Genomic DNA, 14,954 nt, shown 5'->3' on the forward strand with positions numbered 1-14,954 from the left:
TGCTCCGCAGCGGGAGAGGCCACAACAGTGAGAGGCTCGCGTACCGCAAAAAAAAAAAAAAAAAAAAAAAAAAAGAGTGACCCTCGGGGCAAGCCTTTCCCTTGTCTGGGCCTCAGCTCCCTCGCTTCTAAAAGGAAAGGGCTGTGCCTTATCGCCCCGCTTGCTGTCAGATGCCATAGCTCAAGGTCACATGCTGAACCCCTGTCATTTACAAAGCCCCCCGGCAGCACACATCACGCTTTCTCCCAACTCGTCCAGCTTTCTCAAGGGCAATGAGATGTGGAGAACGGCTTCTCCACCATTCAGTGCCAGCCGACCTCTAAGCCACACTAAACACCCAGGGGGAACTCCCACTCTAGCAGCGTGTGGAGAAGGGGCCGCTGCTGAGCCATCCAGGACGAGCCAGAAACAGTGGAATTTGAAACTGACATGAATGTTGCTTTCCCAACCTGGGAAGTGACGTGTGTGCAGGTGTGTGCAGGCCGCCCGCATCACTAAGATGACAATTCCTCCCCAAATGGTCGGGAAACCAGTGCAGATACACACACCCCCGCCCACATGCTTACACTCTACAAACCTGAAGAGTGCCCATTCTAAGCTGTCCCACATCACCCAAACCCACCATCATTTACTCACCATTGGAAAAACTCAACCATTAATGACACATATGCAATACAGGACCCAAGAACCAGAAGTGTGTGGTTCTTTGAATCCAAGATGCATCGGTCACATAAGACGCCACTGGTTTTATAAAGATGCTGCAAATTAAACTACACCTCGCAGAAATGCCCAAACACGAGCACCCCGCAATCCGACACCCCGCGCTGCACGCTCCCGGGCACGCCCTCTCCGCTCCTGAACCTAACGCGTCCTTCCGTTTTCAACTCGGTTTTTTCACCAGGCTTCTGTTACGTCATTAACACGACAGCTCTCATATGTGCACCATCTTCCCGCCTGCAGTAAACCCCTCCATTCAATCAGCCTGGAGAAATCCGTGGTGGACAAGGAGCCACCCTCGTCCGTCGCCAGAAGAACCTCCCACACGAGACGGTCACAAGGGCCCGTCCCCTTACCTGGTTAACTCGTACGTTTCTCCCAAGAGTGGATTGAACGGCTTGCCGGTCCTCTCCCACTGGGAAGCCACAGCCGAAACCGCAAAGGCCGCTACAGACTGGAAACAACCACAGGCTGGTGAGGGGCGGCTGCCCATCAGGATGCGGGAGCCGGGGCAGTGAGGGTGTCCCACTCACTCGCTCCTGGGTGCCTTTTCAGTCTCCCACTTGCAACACGTTTGAAACCGCAGAACTTCCGGGGAAATGCTGCTTATCACCTGCCACTTCCTCACTGCCACGGAAAGCAGGAACTCCGCCGCCTTCCACCCCCCGCCCGGGCCTGCCTCGCAGGCCCTGTCCGTCACACACGCGCGCACACGCACGCGCACACGCGCACGCGCACGCACACACACACACACACTCACGTGGGGTGATGGTGCTGAAAGGGCCCAAGAGGAGCCGAGTGCCGGCACCGCCACCCGCTGCAGCCCCGCAGCCCCGACCACCAGGCAGCCGAGACCACGCCCGTGCAGAACGTGCCCACGACAAACGCCTCGGCCTTTGGGCAGGACGGCACCCCAACGTCCGTGCGAGCCGCGCCGGCCCTTCTCCCAGGTGTCCCGCCGCTGAGGGGCCCGGGTCCCTGCCGCCGCGTGGCCAGCCCGATGGCGTCACGTTCATTAAAAGCTACGGTCTGCACCCAGCCACGCTGCACCCGGCCTGGCCCTCCCCCCGAAAGGAGCCCGCCGCCCACCTGCATCCTTTCCAGGGGCTGGGGCTGGCAGGAGGCTTTGTGGACGAGGTACACGTGCTCCATGTACTCGGTGATCCGTTGAAGGAAACTCAGAGGCTCGTTGAAGGCGATGGGCATTGTGATCTTGGACAGCTCCTAGGGGAGCCGGGAGGACCCGTTACCGCCAGCGCCGCCGCCACCGCCACCGCCACCGGCGCCCCGCACCCGCCGCTGCTCCGAGCACCACTCCCCGCAGCCGCAGCCGCAGCCGCCTGCGCGGGACGAGACCGAGAGGCCCTGCCGGAGCCTGGCCCGGGAGACAGAGCCGCCGCCCCCACGCCCGCGCTCACGGCACGCGAGCCTGCGGGCGCCCCCGGGCCGCCAGCCCCAGTGACGACCCGCCCCCGCGCGCTCCCCGTGCCACCTCCAGCTCCGTGGCCCCAAAGCACCGCTCCAACCCGTCACCCCAGGGTGGCTTGGAAACGCCTCGGCCCGGCAAGTGAGAGCCCCCAACGCGGCCCGCTCTCAGGTACCGTGCAGGCGGAGCAAATGTGCAGCCCCCGGTGCAGGCGGAGGCCAGGAAGGCGCTCGGAGACCCACGCCGCAGGGGGCACCCAGGGAGCCGGCATCTAGGGAGGAGGTTCCAGTGGACTTCGAGAAGGCAGAGGCCCCTCCCAGAAGCACGGCTGAGCAGCGCAGGGCGGCTTTGTCAAGGAAGGACCAGAGTGTGAAGGACCTGGTCCTTCCTGTCAAGGAAGGACCAGGGCTGGACAGGAGCGGGAGGGAAGAGGAGGTGGGGGAGGGGAGGGGAGGAGAGGGAAAGAAACGCTGCCGGCCCAAAGCCAGGAAAGATGCTGGCCTTGCTCACGTCAGGAGAAAGGAAATAAAAGCACATGGAGATTCCACTGCACACCCGACTCAAGTGGCACACCCCCCAAACCTCTGACCCCCGCCTGTTGGCAAGCCTGGGGGGACCCAGGCCACCCACACCTGCCGGTGGGAATGCAAAATGCGGCGGCCTCCGGAGAGGAGGGCACCCAGCCGTGCCCGCCCCCAGCCTTTGGTCCGGCGGCCCCATGTGCAGGAGCCTAACCCACAGCTCCTCCAGCAAATGCACAGCAAAAGGGCAGAAACAACGCCAACATCCAACCACAGGGCCACAGTTAGTCAACTATGGGGCAGCACAGCGCGGTGACCAAAAGAGTAAGAAGCAGCTCCGCCCTCGGGGCTACGCTGTGGAGCTGGAAACAGGTGGAGAGGAGCCGACCGTTTATCCAAAGGCCGGGAGGAGGCCATGCAGTCGTTGCTCCCACACGTGGGAGGGGGACCGGGACGGGTTTGGCTGGCCACCGCAGGACTGCAGGGAAGGCACGGGGACAGGGAGCTAAACGCGTGCGATACGCCTCGTCTGAGAGATCTGCCTCTGGACTTACCATTTTAAACCAAAATTAAATTTAGAAAAGCCATCTCTAAACACCATAAATAAAACAAAACAAATGAATCCACACAACCTCCCTGGGGGCACGACCACCCAGAGGCGCTAAAGCACAGGGACTGAAGATTCACCCTCGCGGCAAGAATGACAAATGCCACAGACGTGCTCTCCTGAGCCGTCACGCGTGTGGGCGCGGCGGCGGGTCACAAGCTACGTGCTGCGCTAAATCCATCATCTTCTGTGTCGTGAAAAACTGGGACTGTCGAGGTGGCGGAAGAGAGACACAGACAGAAGACAGAAGAGGTTAGATAAATCCTGTGGCCTGGAATTTGAAGCATCGTTGAAACAAATCAAAACACAGCTCCTAACTCTCTCCCCTGAAAAGACCTAGAAACAAGACCAATCCAGTAGCCTCCCCCGGGCCCAGCTATGGTCCCGAGCTCTCTCTCTCCCTGGACAATAAAGGTATAGGAGGAGCGGAGGCATCTTTTGTAAAGGAGTGCGGGCCACAGCCTGAAGAGGCTCTTACAGCCAGAGACGGACAAGTGTGACCGGACACGGCACAGGGCCAGCCCCGCGGGCTGGTGGGTTAGACCAGTTATGCTGCCAGGGAACCAAGGACACCATTCGAACATCTTGTTAGGGAATCGCTCCCTGATCCTGACTGCCTCACGCAAACCACGCCCACAGTAGGGGGGGGGACTTTCTCATCACAGAAATACTCCAGGTAACGAAAGGAGGGCAATCGTTATCAGCCTGGCTCCGATTTGCAACTCCTGATGAGCTAATGGGTCTGGACACCCAGCAGCAGCAGTTCTTAAATTCAGAAGGAGAGCAACAGAAAGGTCTTGTGATGGGAGGACCTAAATGAGTCCCACACGCAGACCGCAAAACACACACAGGAGAGTCACGCTCAGACGGCTGGAAACTTGAACAGAGTGGGTACTTGATGACGTTAAAGCATCATGTTGCTTTCAAAAGTAGGATAACAGTACCGTGGCTGTGTCTGAAAAGAATCCTTATCCTTTAGTGATATATAAGACATGTTCACAAACGAAAAGGTGCTTGGAATTTGCTTCAAAATACCAGGGGAGGAGGGGAGCGGTGGAGGGGCGGAGGACGCACGGTTAGCCCCGACTGGCAGTGGTGAGGGCTGGTGACGGGCAGGGGTCTTCATGAGATTCTGGCTACCTCTGTCGGAAACTGTCGTGTTCACTAGTCCGTGGCTGTTTCAATGAGCTGATGGGCAGTGAAGAGGGGTGTGTCACCTCCCTGGAGGTACATCCGGAGAGATGAGCATCTCACGGGGGACAGCGGATGGATGCTGTGAAGTGGGGCCGGGTGACCCAACACGATGCGGACGCCCAGCCCGGAGGGTTACGTTCAGCCTCACTCCGAATCCAGCCTACGGTCAGGTCCTTGGGGAATGCAATGCAATGATGTCACTCTGCCGAAAAGAGGCTTTTGGTTTTAGACCTCTGAAGAGTCAAGACCGAGTGGCTGGTTGAGTTCGTCACATCCCCAGATAGACACTTTTGTGAAGAAGACCTGAATTGTGCGCACAGTCGAAAACGCAGGGGAGGACGGTGCTAAAAGAAAACAATCCTGAACGTGTCACTTTCAAAGATCACAGATGTGTACAGATAGACGCGTGTGAGCAAGCAGGGGTCAGTGTGCACTCTTAGGTTTTCCAGCTCTGTCTGCTGAGAGGCCTGGAGCAGTGACACCCCGGGAGCCATGAGCACATCCAGCACCCAGGTCTCGGTTTCTACACGCCATCCTCTAATAAAAGGTCATCGGTGGGGACTTCCCTGGTGGCTCAGAGGTTAAGAATCCACCTGCCAATGCAGGAGACACGGGTTTGATCCCTGGTCCGGGAAGGCCCCACATGCCACGGAGCAACTAAGCCCTGCGCTCTAGAGCCAGCGTGCCACAGCTACTGAGCCCCTGCGCCACAACTACTGAAGCCCTCGAGCCTAGAGCCCGTGCTCCGCAACAAGAGAAGCCACCGCTCGCCGCAACTAGAGAAAGCCTGCGTGCAGCAACGAAGACCCAACACAGCCAAAAATAAAATAAGTAAAAATAAATAAATTAAAAAAAAAAAAACAAACGGTCATCGGCGGAAAAACTGGGGAAAGCCCAGTCAGGTACGTGCTGCAGTTAACAGTAACACCCCAGTGTGAGTGCTGTGGCTCTCATGTGAGATGCTGTCGTTACAGGAGGCTGGGTGAAGGGTAAAAGACTCGCTATCCTGTGACTCTTCTGTAACTTTCTGTCAGTCTCAAGTTATTTCAAGATAAAAAGACGGAGCTCCCTCTGGGAAAAAAGAACTGATGGGCAAAAAATAAATGCATTAGAAGACTGGGCTGAAGACCACGCGAGAAGCAGTGAAGTCGTTTTCTGCAGCTCACGTAGCCCGAGAATGAGTCACCAGACATGGCCGCGGCTGAGCACGCTGCAGCCTGCTCAAGGCAGCGCTCTCCCGCCTGAGAAGGACCCGCTCCGACTCTCACAGTCAGGAAAGACCATAAAAGGAAAGGCCTACGGCTTCTGCACACTAAGCATCCAACGATTTTTCCTGTTACTCTGCCTGCGGCCCGGCGTGGGTGGGCTGGGGGACACGGAGCCTCGGTCCCTTGGTGAGTGGCCGGGAACCCCACCAAAGCCCCCCAGCTCGTGAGGATTATCCAAAGCCAGCTGGCTACGAGCACATCATGAAACACCAAGGTAAGTGTAAACCCACCTGAAGCTCCTTATGTCAAGAGATTAACCTACAGAATGGGTGTCCTTCTGTCTATTAATACTTTAGCTTTTGTTCACCTTTTCCCCTCCGGTATTTGTTCCTTTCCTCTTTTATTATGTTTACCTCATGCTGTTTATAACTATGCAGAGTGCGTCTTCTTAAACTACCAGTAGTGCAATAAATTCACAGGGGGCTTCCCTGGTGGTGCAGTGGTTGGGAGTCCGCCTGCCGATGCAGGGGACACGGGTTCGAGCCCCGGTCCGGGAGGGTCCCACACGCCGCGGAGCAACTGGGCCCGTGAGCCACAACTACTGAGCCTGCGCGTCCGGGGCCTGTGCTCCGCAACGAGAGAGGCCGCGACGGTGAGAGGCCCGCGCACCGCGATGAAGAGCGGCCCCCGCTCGCCGCGACTGGAGAGAGCCCTCGCGCAGAAACGGAGACCCAACGCGGCCAAAAATAAATAAATAAATAAGTAACAATTAAACATGAACATCTGATTTAAAAAAAAGTTAAAAAAAATAAATTCACAGGAATTAAAAATGTGTAAGAGTCACACTTCAGAACAAGTCCACCTGAACTTACCAAGCCAATGCACTTCTTCAATATACTCCACACGCTGAAGTCACTTCTGGTAAACATTGGGGCAGGCAACGACGTCCTGTAAAGGGGTAACCAGAGTGACATGTATTTATTCAACCAACGTGAGAGTCACTTGTGACCGAGGGTTTTGCTCCATGACCACGTCTTCCCTTGCTCTTTCTAGGCATTGGCATCTCTCTGTGCTGGCATGCTCTTTCTAGGCATTAGCATCTCTCTCTCTCTGCTGGCATGCCTGCGGAGGAAACAAGGACCAGACCGCTGGTGAAGTCCCAAACCAAGCTTTCTGCACAGATCTCTGGAGCGCCTCCTGGGAAGCAACCGCGCCCACGCAGGCGACTCTCCTCCACGGAGCTGGGGAGGCAGGTCGCCGAGTCCCCCGGGCAGCCGCGTGCCAGCGGCCTGGAGCAGCAGGGCCGCGGGTGGAGGCGGAGCCAAGAGGACCCCGAGAGGGAACTGCATCAAGAAAACCTCTTCAGGGGCTTCCCTGGCGGCCCAGTGGTTAGGACTCCGCGCTCCCAGTGCAGGGGGCACGGGTTCGATCCCTGGTCGGGGAACTAAGATCCCGCGTGCCGCGCGGCGTGGCCGAAAGAAAAAGAAAGAGAAAAACCTTTTCAGAAACCAGCTCTTAAACCCCTTTGCAGCCCGTGCTTGCCTTTCCTCAGGCACCTTCCTCCTCGGGTGTCTTCCCGCCGATGCCAGGGAAGCCCGGGCACAGGAGACCCTGCGCCCAGTGCACTGGGTCGGGGCCCGGGGGGCGGGTGAGAGAGGAGGGCGAGGCAGCGGGAGACGAGATGGGAAAGAAAACCGACATTCACGAGGCACCACGTGCCAGGCTGCCGGCAACCGGCACGTGGCTCCACTCTGCCAGCTCCCGTCTGGGGTCCCGAGCGGCCACGGCAGGACGGGCCCCCGCTGTGAGGGAGCCACGAGGAAGGAGCATGGCTCTGTGGACGGTGGGAAAGGGGTCCAAGGGTGACCCTGGGGAGGCAGGAGCTTTAGAGATGGAGGTGGAGGGAGGGCCGGAGCCAGGGGCGTGGAGCAGACAGGCCCCGACGTGGGACAGGCCAGGTGCACCGAGGACCCCAAGAGGCTGGGACCACAGACACGGGAGGGGCCGCCCCAGGAGAGAGGCGAGGGCGCGGCTCCTCCTCCTAAGAGGAGGACCTTACTGTTCACGGCCCAAACCGCCACTTCAGAGAGGAAAAGGGGCCCGCTGTCCCCATCACTCGGGGCCGCGTGCGCCTTGCCTGGGAGTTTAGGAGGGGGAAGGCGCACCATCAGACCTGTCCTCTGAGACGGCTGGAAGGAAGGAGGAGGGGCGTGGCAGTGAAGAGGTACCTCCCCGGGGGATTCAGGAGCAGTGGTGGGAGGGGCCGTGACAGAAGCGACCGAGTGAAGGCATCCAAGACGCGTCTGGAGGACAGCGTGTCAGGCCTGGGGCTGGAGACGGGAGGGAGGAGGGGGCACTAGCGCGGCTTGGGCCAGATTCCGCCTACAGGGTGCGGGGTGCCGACGGCAGAGGTCCAGGCCACACGAGCGGGCAGGAGGTGCTCTGACAGCTCCGGGGCCCCAGCTGGGCACGGGGCGCCAGCGCAGGGCAGAGATCTGGGGTGAAGCTGGGCTCCCTGGAGCCGAAGCGCAAACAGCGCGGGGGTGGGGACAGAGGCTGCCATCTCCATCCACCAGACTCACGGCTGTCCCGCCTACGCCCCCCCTTCTGCTGGTGAAGGCTTAGGTCAGTGCCATCAGGATCTGCTTGCATGAGAATGCAGTGCTGGTGGGGAGAGAATGGACTGTGGTCTGCACTAAACAGCCCTCCGAAACTCACTCGCGGGGTGAGAGGTCGACGCGTCAAACGCAGGCGGCTCCGCGTGAAGCTAGCAGTTGGGTCTGATAACAGTGACCTCTGGCTCTGTGCCAGGGCCCCTGCCAACACTAGGGTGCCCACGGAGCTCAGTCCCCCAGCAACCCCAGGGCAGGGACGGCCGCCCGTCCGCTTACGGACGGGGGTCGCGCTGAGGAAGCGCCATCGCTGATCTCCGGGGACCACACGGAGGGCCAGTGGGTCTCGGGGTCTTTGGCTGAACAGGGCCCTGGGTCTGCCCAGGTGACACGGGACGGATGTTCCTCCAGCTCAGGGCCCGCTGCAGATGTGGGGCGAGGACAGGCGCGCTGGGAGACTCCAAAACGTCCGTGCGGGATGACGTACCTGTGCTTTTGAACTCCATTCTCTTGAGGAGGCCTCTCCCCAACTTTTCCGATGCCATTACTTTTGCTGGTGTCCACGTGAATCACGCCAGTGACTCTCCGATTTGCCTCTGAAAATTCCCCAGAAGAGTTATCAGAGTCAAAGCCTGTGCGAGACAAGCAGAGTGGTAACTTCTGCAGGGCGTGGAATACGGAAAAGCCTACCTCTAAGAAGTCTCACTCTGCGAGCAGGCACCCGAAGCTCCAAAGTGCTTCTGACTGACACGTTCAGAGTAATGAACTCTTCTTCCCAAGAACCGAAGGTAGAGGCGGAGAACAGGGACGGCTCCCGGGGGCTCCCCACACGAGGCCACCACCCTGCCACCAACGCCACACTCTCCAGGTCCTTACGTGGGGGGCGGCTCCTGGGCACTAGGACAGGTTTTCCCCGGTGTCGCCAGTGACCGTACCCTCTGGGCGGCCACCTCTATGGTGTTCACACCTAACTCGGGCTGCAACCCCTTCCTCCTCTGCACAAGTTGCAGTCAAGCTCCTCATCACGTCCTGGAACACAACCTGCTGCGGTGTTTCTAAGAGCGAGCACCGCGCGAACACACCGCCAGAACCTACCAAACCAACCAACAGTAACCGAAGCAGCAGACGACGGGTGCGAACGCAGAGGGCGCACACCACGCACGTGGAGGCCTTGGGGAAACCGAACTACTAGGGCTTGTGTGAAGTACAGTCGTGTGGCCTCCTGGCCCATCCCGTCTCCCGAGTAAGAGCAACGCCACCCTGGGCTGTGCTCCGTGCCCCTTCCGCATCGGGAACGCTTTCTCCCGAAGCGACCAGGGACTACAGGGAAAAGGAAAACGTGTTTCCGCTCAACTCAGCCAGTGCAATCCACCGAAATACTCAAGTTCTGCTCCAGAGCAAGCCCAGACGGGAGCTGTGGCTGCCAGGGCACGTGCTTCCAGCTGGGGTGGGGAGCTCCTGACCACTGACTATCGGTGACCTTGACCACTTCAGCGAGGGCACAGCCCACGAGGAGCTCAGGGCTCCCACAACAGCCCCTCACTTCCGAGCGGAAGGCGAGGCCCAGGGTGACAGGCCAGGCGGTGACTATGGTCAGACACAAAACATAAACAAACCTGCTGCTAACAAGCCTCCTTGAGAAAACGAAAATCACCTTCCTTCGTATTCTTCTATATTGACAGATGCACAAGATATAGTAGTACTGAGATTTATTACACAATGAATTTGAAAGGATATATTAGAAATGAACCTCTTGGACTTCCCTGGTGGCACAGTGGTTAAGAATCCACCTGCCAATGCAGGGGACATGGGTTTAAGCCCTGGTCCGGGAAGATCCCACGTGCCACGGAGCAGCTAAGCCCGTGCGCCACAACTACTGAGCCTGCGCGTCTAGAGCCCGCGAGCCACAACTACTGAAGCCCGCGCACCTAGAGCCCGTGCTCCGCAACAAGAGACGCCACCGGAATGAGAAGCCCGCGCACCACAAGGAAGAGTAGCCCCCGCTCGCCACAACTAGAGAAAGCCCACGTGCGGCAACGAAGACCCAACACAGCCAAAAATAATAACAAATTAATTAATTTTTAAAAAATGAACCTCTTGGCTTCCCTGGTGGCGCAGTGGTTGCGCGCCCGCCTGCCGATGCAGGGGAACCGGGTTCGCGCCCCGGTCTGGGAAGATCCCACATGCCGCGGAGCGGCTGGGCCCGTGAGAAAAAAAAAAAAAAAAAATGAACCTCTTAAATAATCAATGCTTTCTGAAATAGCCTGTCACCTCTAGCTTTTGCTAACTAACCCCAAAGCAACATCTACTAATCCCCAGTCTAAACTCAGCCTGAAGCAGTCCCTGCTTAAGGATGCTCAGTCCTATGGACCTGGTGTTACCCCGCATGGGTGTCCCTATCTCCGAGGACCTCCCTCAGGGCTGAGGTTCTGGGCCAGTGTCAAGTAGAAAGTTCATTTAAATCACAACCCTGGTGTGTGCCCAAGAAAACAAGGCAGCTCCTCCCTGACAAGCGCATTGAAGTCTTGTCTCCGATGTAGTCAACACTACGTAACAGTTTAAACATTTTAGTATACAACACGTTTATTATAGAAAAAGAAAATACAGACAAGCAAAGGAGAAAGTTGAAATCATCTGTAATCTGATCACTCAGAGATACCCACCTTTGACAGGTTAGTCTGACTTTTTACAACCTTTAATCTGTACATATTTTTCATGTACTTTAAAACCTTTCAATTTAAAGGTACTGATTCTTGGGCTTCCCTGGTGGCGCAGTGGTTAAGAATCCGCCTGCCAATGCAGGACACACGCGTTCGAGCCCTGGTCTGGGAAGATCCCACATGCTGCGGAGAAGCTAAGCCCGTGCACCACAACTACTGAGCCTGCGCTCTAGAGCCCTCACGTGGCAACTACTGAGCCCACAAGCCGCAACTACTGAAAATAAATAAATGAAGGTACTGATTCTTGTAGGAAGTAATTGCCTATCTTTTTAAAATTTATTTATTTGTTTATTTATTTATTTTCGGCTGCGTCGGGTCTTCATTGCTGCGCGCGGGCTTTCTCTAGCTGCGGCGAGCGGGGGCTCCTCTTCGTTGCGGTGCGCGGGCTTCTCACCGCGGTGGCTTCTCTTATTGTGGAGCACGGGCTCTAGGGGCATGGGCTTCAGTGGTTGTGGCTCGTGGGCTCAGTAGTTGTGGCGCACGGGCTTAGCTGCTCTGCACGGCATGTGGGATCTTCCCGGACCAGGGCTCGAACCCGTGTCCCCTGCATCGGCGGGCGGATTCTTAGCCAAGCGCCACCAGGAAGCCCCAGTAATTGCCTAGTGAAGTCATTCATTTAATAACTGCTGGGTTTAAACACTTTTTAAATTAGAGTCACAAAGTAAGACGGATTCTATAAACAGTGAAGTAGTCACTGTCTGGGTATTTCAGTGCATTGGGAGACTTCATATTTTTCGTCTTTCTGTTATTTGCCTGGGAACCAAAGGGCTGAGGTGAGGAATTATTTTCACCTAGACATCTGCCTCTTTCGCCTGCATCTCAGGGACACGCGGAGAGGTCCCCCGTGCAGAGAGGCAGGGATGGGGTCACCTACACACCGCACTCCACGCAGTTCAAGCCCTCTCTGGGGAAAGACCTTCCGAAGTATCGGTTACGCTGGTCCCAGGTGAAAGGGAGCTTCCCCGGAGGCTCCCGGGTGAGAAGGCCACGCCGAGGCCGGGCCCACTTGGTCTCAGACCGGTCAGCCCGCGAGGGCCAGGCGGCCCGAGGGCGTGACTCCCCGACAAACACCCCGCTTGGTGGGAATTCAACTGCGAAACACTACTGATGAGCGTGCGGGTTAAGCAGACAAGCACGCTTCCCAGGAAAACACGTCTACAAGGAACACAAAGGCTATGAAGTCACGGAAGATCACGTGACTCAGCAGTTCAGCCTTTGAAAACAGCGATGAGCTCAGGGCCTGCTCCTCCTGGGGCTTCGGACAAGAATAAGCCAATAATCTCAGGCTGCCCATCCCTCAACCTGCTCCAACGCCTCACTCAGGAGAAGCATGGCCGCTGAACAGCCGGGAGCACAGGGACAGGGCTCCACGAGACGGGCGCGCCAGCAGGCACGGCAAAGGTGTCCAGGGGAAGAGCAGCAGCGCTCAGGAAAGAGCCTTCTGTCGTGCACCACGCTCTTTTGGCACTGATTGTGGAAGTGCCCCTCTGACTGCCCTTGGGCGGGTTAGCACCGAGAAACCCGGCGGCAGTAATAGTTCAGAGCTGCTGTTTCTACGTTCCCACACCTGAGAGGGGGGCCTGGGCTGGAAGAGTCTCCTGAAGTCCATCTCCACCAAGGAGACCCCTCAATAGAAAAAGCAAAGTGATGCTCCCCCTGCGGACAAGGAGGGTGGAGGGCAGACAGCGGGGGGCGTCTTGAACGTGAGTTCTGGGGCCCCCTGCGGTCATCTGTCCCTCAGGCGGGAACAGGAGGAGGAAGGGTTGTTCCAAGCAAATGTGAGCCAACCCAGCCCGCCTCTCCTGCCCCTGCCACCCTGCCATGCACTCTGCCCGCCAGGCTGTGTACCAGCGCTCACAGTGGTGTGTGAAAAGCGAAACAGAACCGAACTCTGACGCAGTAAGAGCTGCTGGGAAAGCAGGTAAATGTACTATTTTTTGGTAGACTTTAAGCAGTGCAAAACACGATACAGTTATAAGACAGGACGATACGTTTTTGATCATTAAGTATAAATAATATAAGAATGCTAACCATCTCACTTAGGATCCAAATAAAAATATTTACACCCCAGGGCAACTCTTAAAGACTAAAACACAGGTGCCCTTTCTTGTGATCTTTAGTGGTCCAAAGTTGCTGTTTCCCCCCAGATCTAGGATAGGACACGTGCTTTTACTGAAGGCTGGTGCCGGGGAACACGTCAGCTCTCTCTCCACACGGTTTTCCTGGACCGTCCTCACGCCCCCGGGCTACGTCCAAGGCCTGGGTCCAAGGGCTTCGTGCTCACGACACAACCTCTGAACTTGCCTCTCCCTCCGCTCACCTGTGACGGCATCGAAGAACTCCTCCTCTCCGTTCATCCTTCAGTGCCAGGCTCCTCCGCCGCCTGATCTGTAGGGTCTTCTACTGAATCATTGTACTGGATCTACATCGACAGTGTAAGAAATTTCACGCTATGAACTTTTTAAGGTAAAAATCCAATAGGCATTGGAGATCTAAAGGGAAAAAAAAACACCACATTTTGGTATTCTTAGCTTTCAGAAGTTGTATGGTTTAGAAACATTTAAAAATACCCATTCACCATTCTTTTTTTTTTTTTTGCGGTACGCGGGCCTCTCACTGCTGTGGCCTCTCCCGTTGCGGAGCACAGGCTCCGGACGCGCAGGCTCAGCGGCCACGGCTCACGGGCCCAGCCGCTCCGCGGCATGTGGGATCCTCCCGGACCGGGGCGCGAACCCGTGTCCCCTGCATCGGCAGGCGGACTCTCAACCACTGCGCCACCGGGGAAGCTCCCCATTCACCATTCTTGAGGTCAATCTCAATTACATCTGAGCAAAGAGGTAAAAGGAATTAACTCATACAAGAGGAAACAGCCATAGTATCCGCATCCATCAACAGGTAGCACGACAACAAGTAACCACTATCTGAAGTTACTTTAAAAGCCACTACACTATATAAGGAAGCAGTGAAACGACTAATCTGGGGGTCACGTGGACACTTCGAGAGGCAGGTTAGCTAAGGTGAGGCATCCACACGCTGGGGCCCCAACACACCTCCGCTGACGGCCACTGCAAATCTTTACCAGAAGCGGGAACAAACGGTTATAAATAAATGCAAAGTTATGTGAAAACATTTATTTCCCATCAACCTGAAACCAATTTTCAGTTCTAGAGAATTAAGACTGCTGTGTAAGTTAGTTGTCATCAGTATAAACTGTAATCAACTTAAATTTTCTCAAGATTATTTTAGCTCAATATTTTAGCAGAACTCATGCATATTAACTTCTCCCATCAGGAAGTGCAGTACTTCATAAGTGGCAAGAGACTGAAGCAAAAGGTCAACCTGATCCCAAGAGGTTTGACTTTTTATGGAAATAAGCAGAGACCCATATTTAGTTGTGTGAGCCATGTAGCGACGGGACCAAGAGCTCTCCTCCAGTTCTGGGAGCAGCGAAGGAACAGGTGGTCCCGAGGAGGGATGCGTCCTCTGTCCTTGGAGTGGCCACACGGAGCTGGGTGACACCTCCAAAGGGCTCATCTCTGGGCTCCATCCTGAGCACACGTGAGTGTCTACCTTATGCAACGAACTGGCATTAGGTCATTCCGCTCTTCCTTCCCCAAAAGGCTCTTCCAGAGTTTCCTTTTCCTTTCCCAACTTCCCAACCAGCCAGCAGAACCGGACACCTAAGCAGCTTCTGGAAACACCCATTCAAAGCCTCACTCATTAGGTGATGGTTGGGTTTTCTTTGGCAAATTAGAGAAGCTGTTATTACTTGCTTCTGATTCCTCTCTGATATGACAGGTCCCATCTACAACATCCTGCAATATATTTGATCTCTTGAAGCCACTAGAAGGAACCAGTGTTCCCTGGAGGAGAAATGGCTCAGTCCAGGACTCGGGTCCCTCTACAGGCAGCAGGAAGCTGGCAGGACTACTGGGGTCAGGTCAAAAGG

At 56.3% G+C, this 14,954-nt stretch overlaps 1 protein-coding gene across 1 annotated transcript in view; it reads right to left on the reverse strand.

Annotated features, from left to right (window-relative positions):
• Positions 1-14,954, reverse strand: part of OSBPL2 (oxysterol binding protein like 2) — a 41,706-nt gene that overhangs the window by 13,589 nt on the left and 13,163 nt on the right. The window contains exons 2-6 of the mRNA XM_024128490.3: positions 13,326-13,497; positions 8,773-8,917; positions 6,546-6,621; positions 1,807-1,941; positions 1,074-1,171 (exon numbers count right to left, since the gene is read on the reverse strand). Of these exons, the coding sequence (XP_023984258.1) occupies positions 1,074-1,171; positions 1,807-1,941; positions 6,546-6,621; positions 8,773-8,917; positions 13,326-13,362 (491 nt within the window). The 5' untranslated portion in view covers positions 13,363-13,497. The remainder of the gene's footprint in view (positions 1-1,073; positions 1,172-1,806; positions 1,942-6,545; positions 6,622-8,772; positions 8,918-13,325; positions 13,498-14,954) is intronic.

This window comes from Physeter macrocephalus, chromosome 14, assembly GCF_002837175.3.
Source record: "Physeter macrocephalus isolate SW-GA chromosome 14, ASM283717v5, whole genome shotgun sequence".
Taxonomy (NCBI): domain Eukaryota; kingdom Metazoa; phylum Chordata; class Mammalia; order Artiodactyla; family Physeteridae; genus Physeter; species Physeter macrocephalus.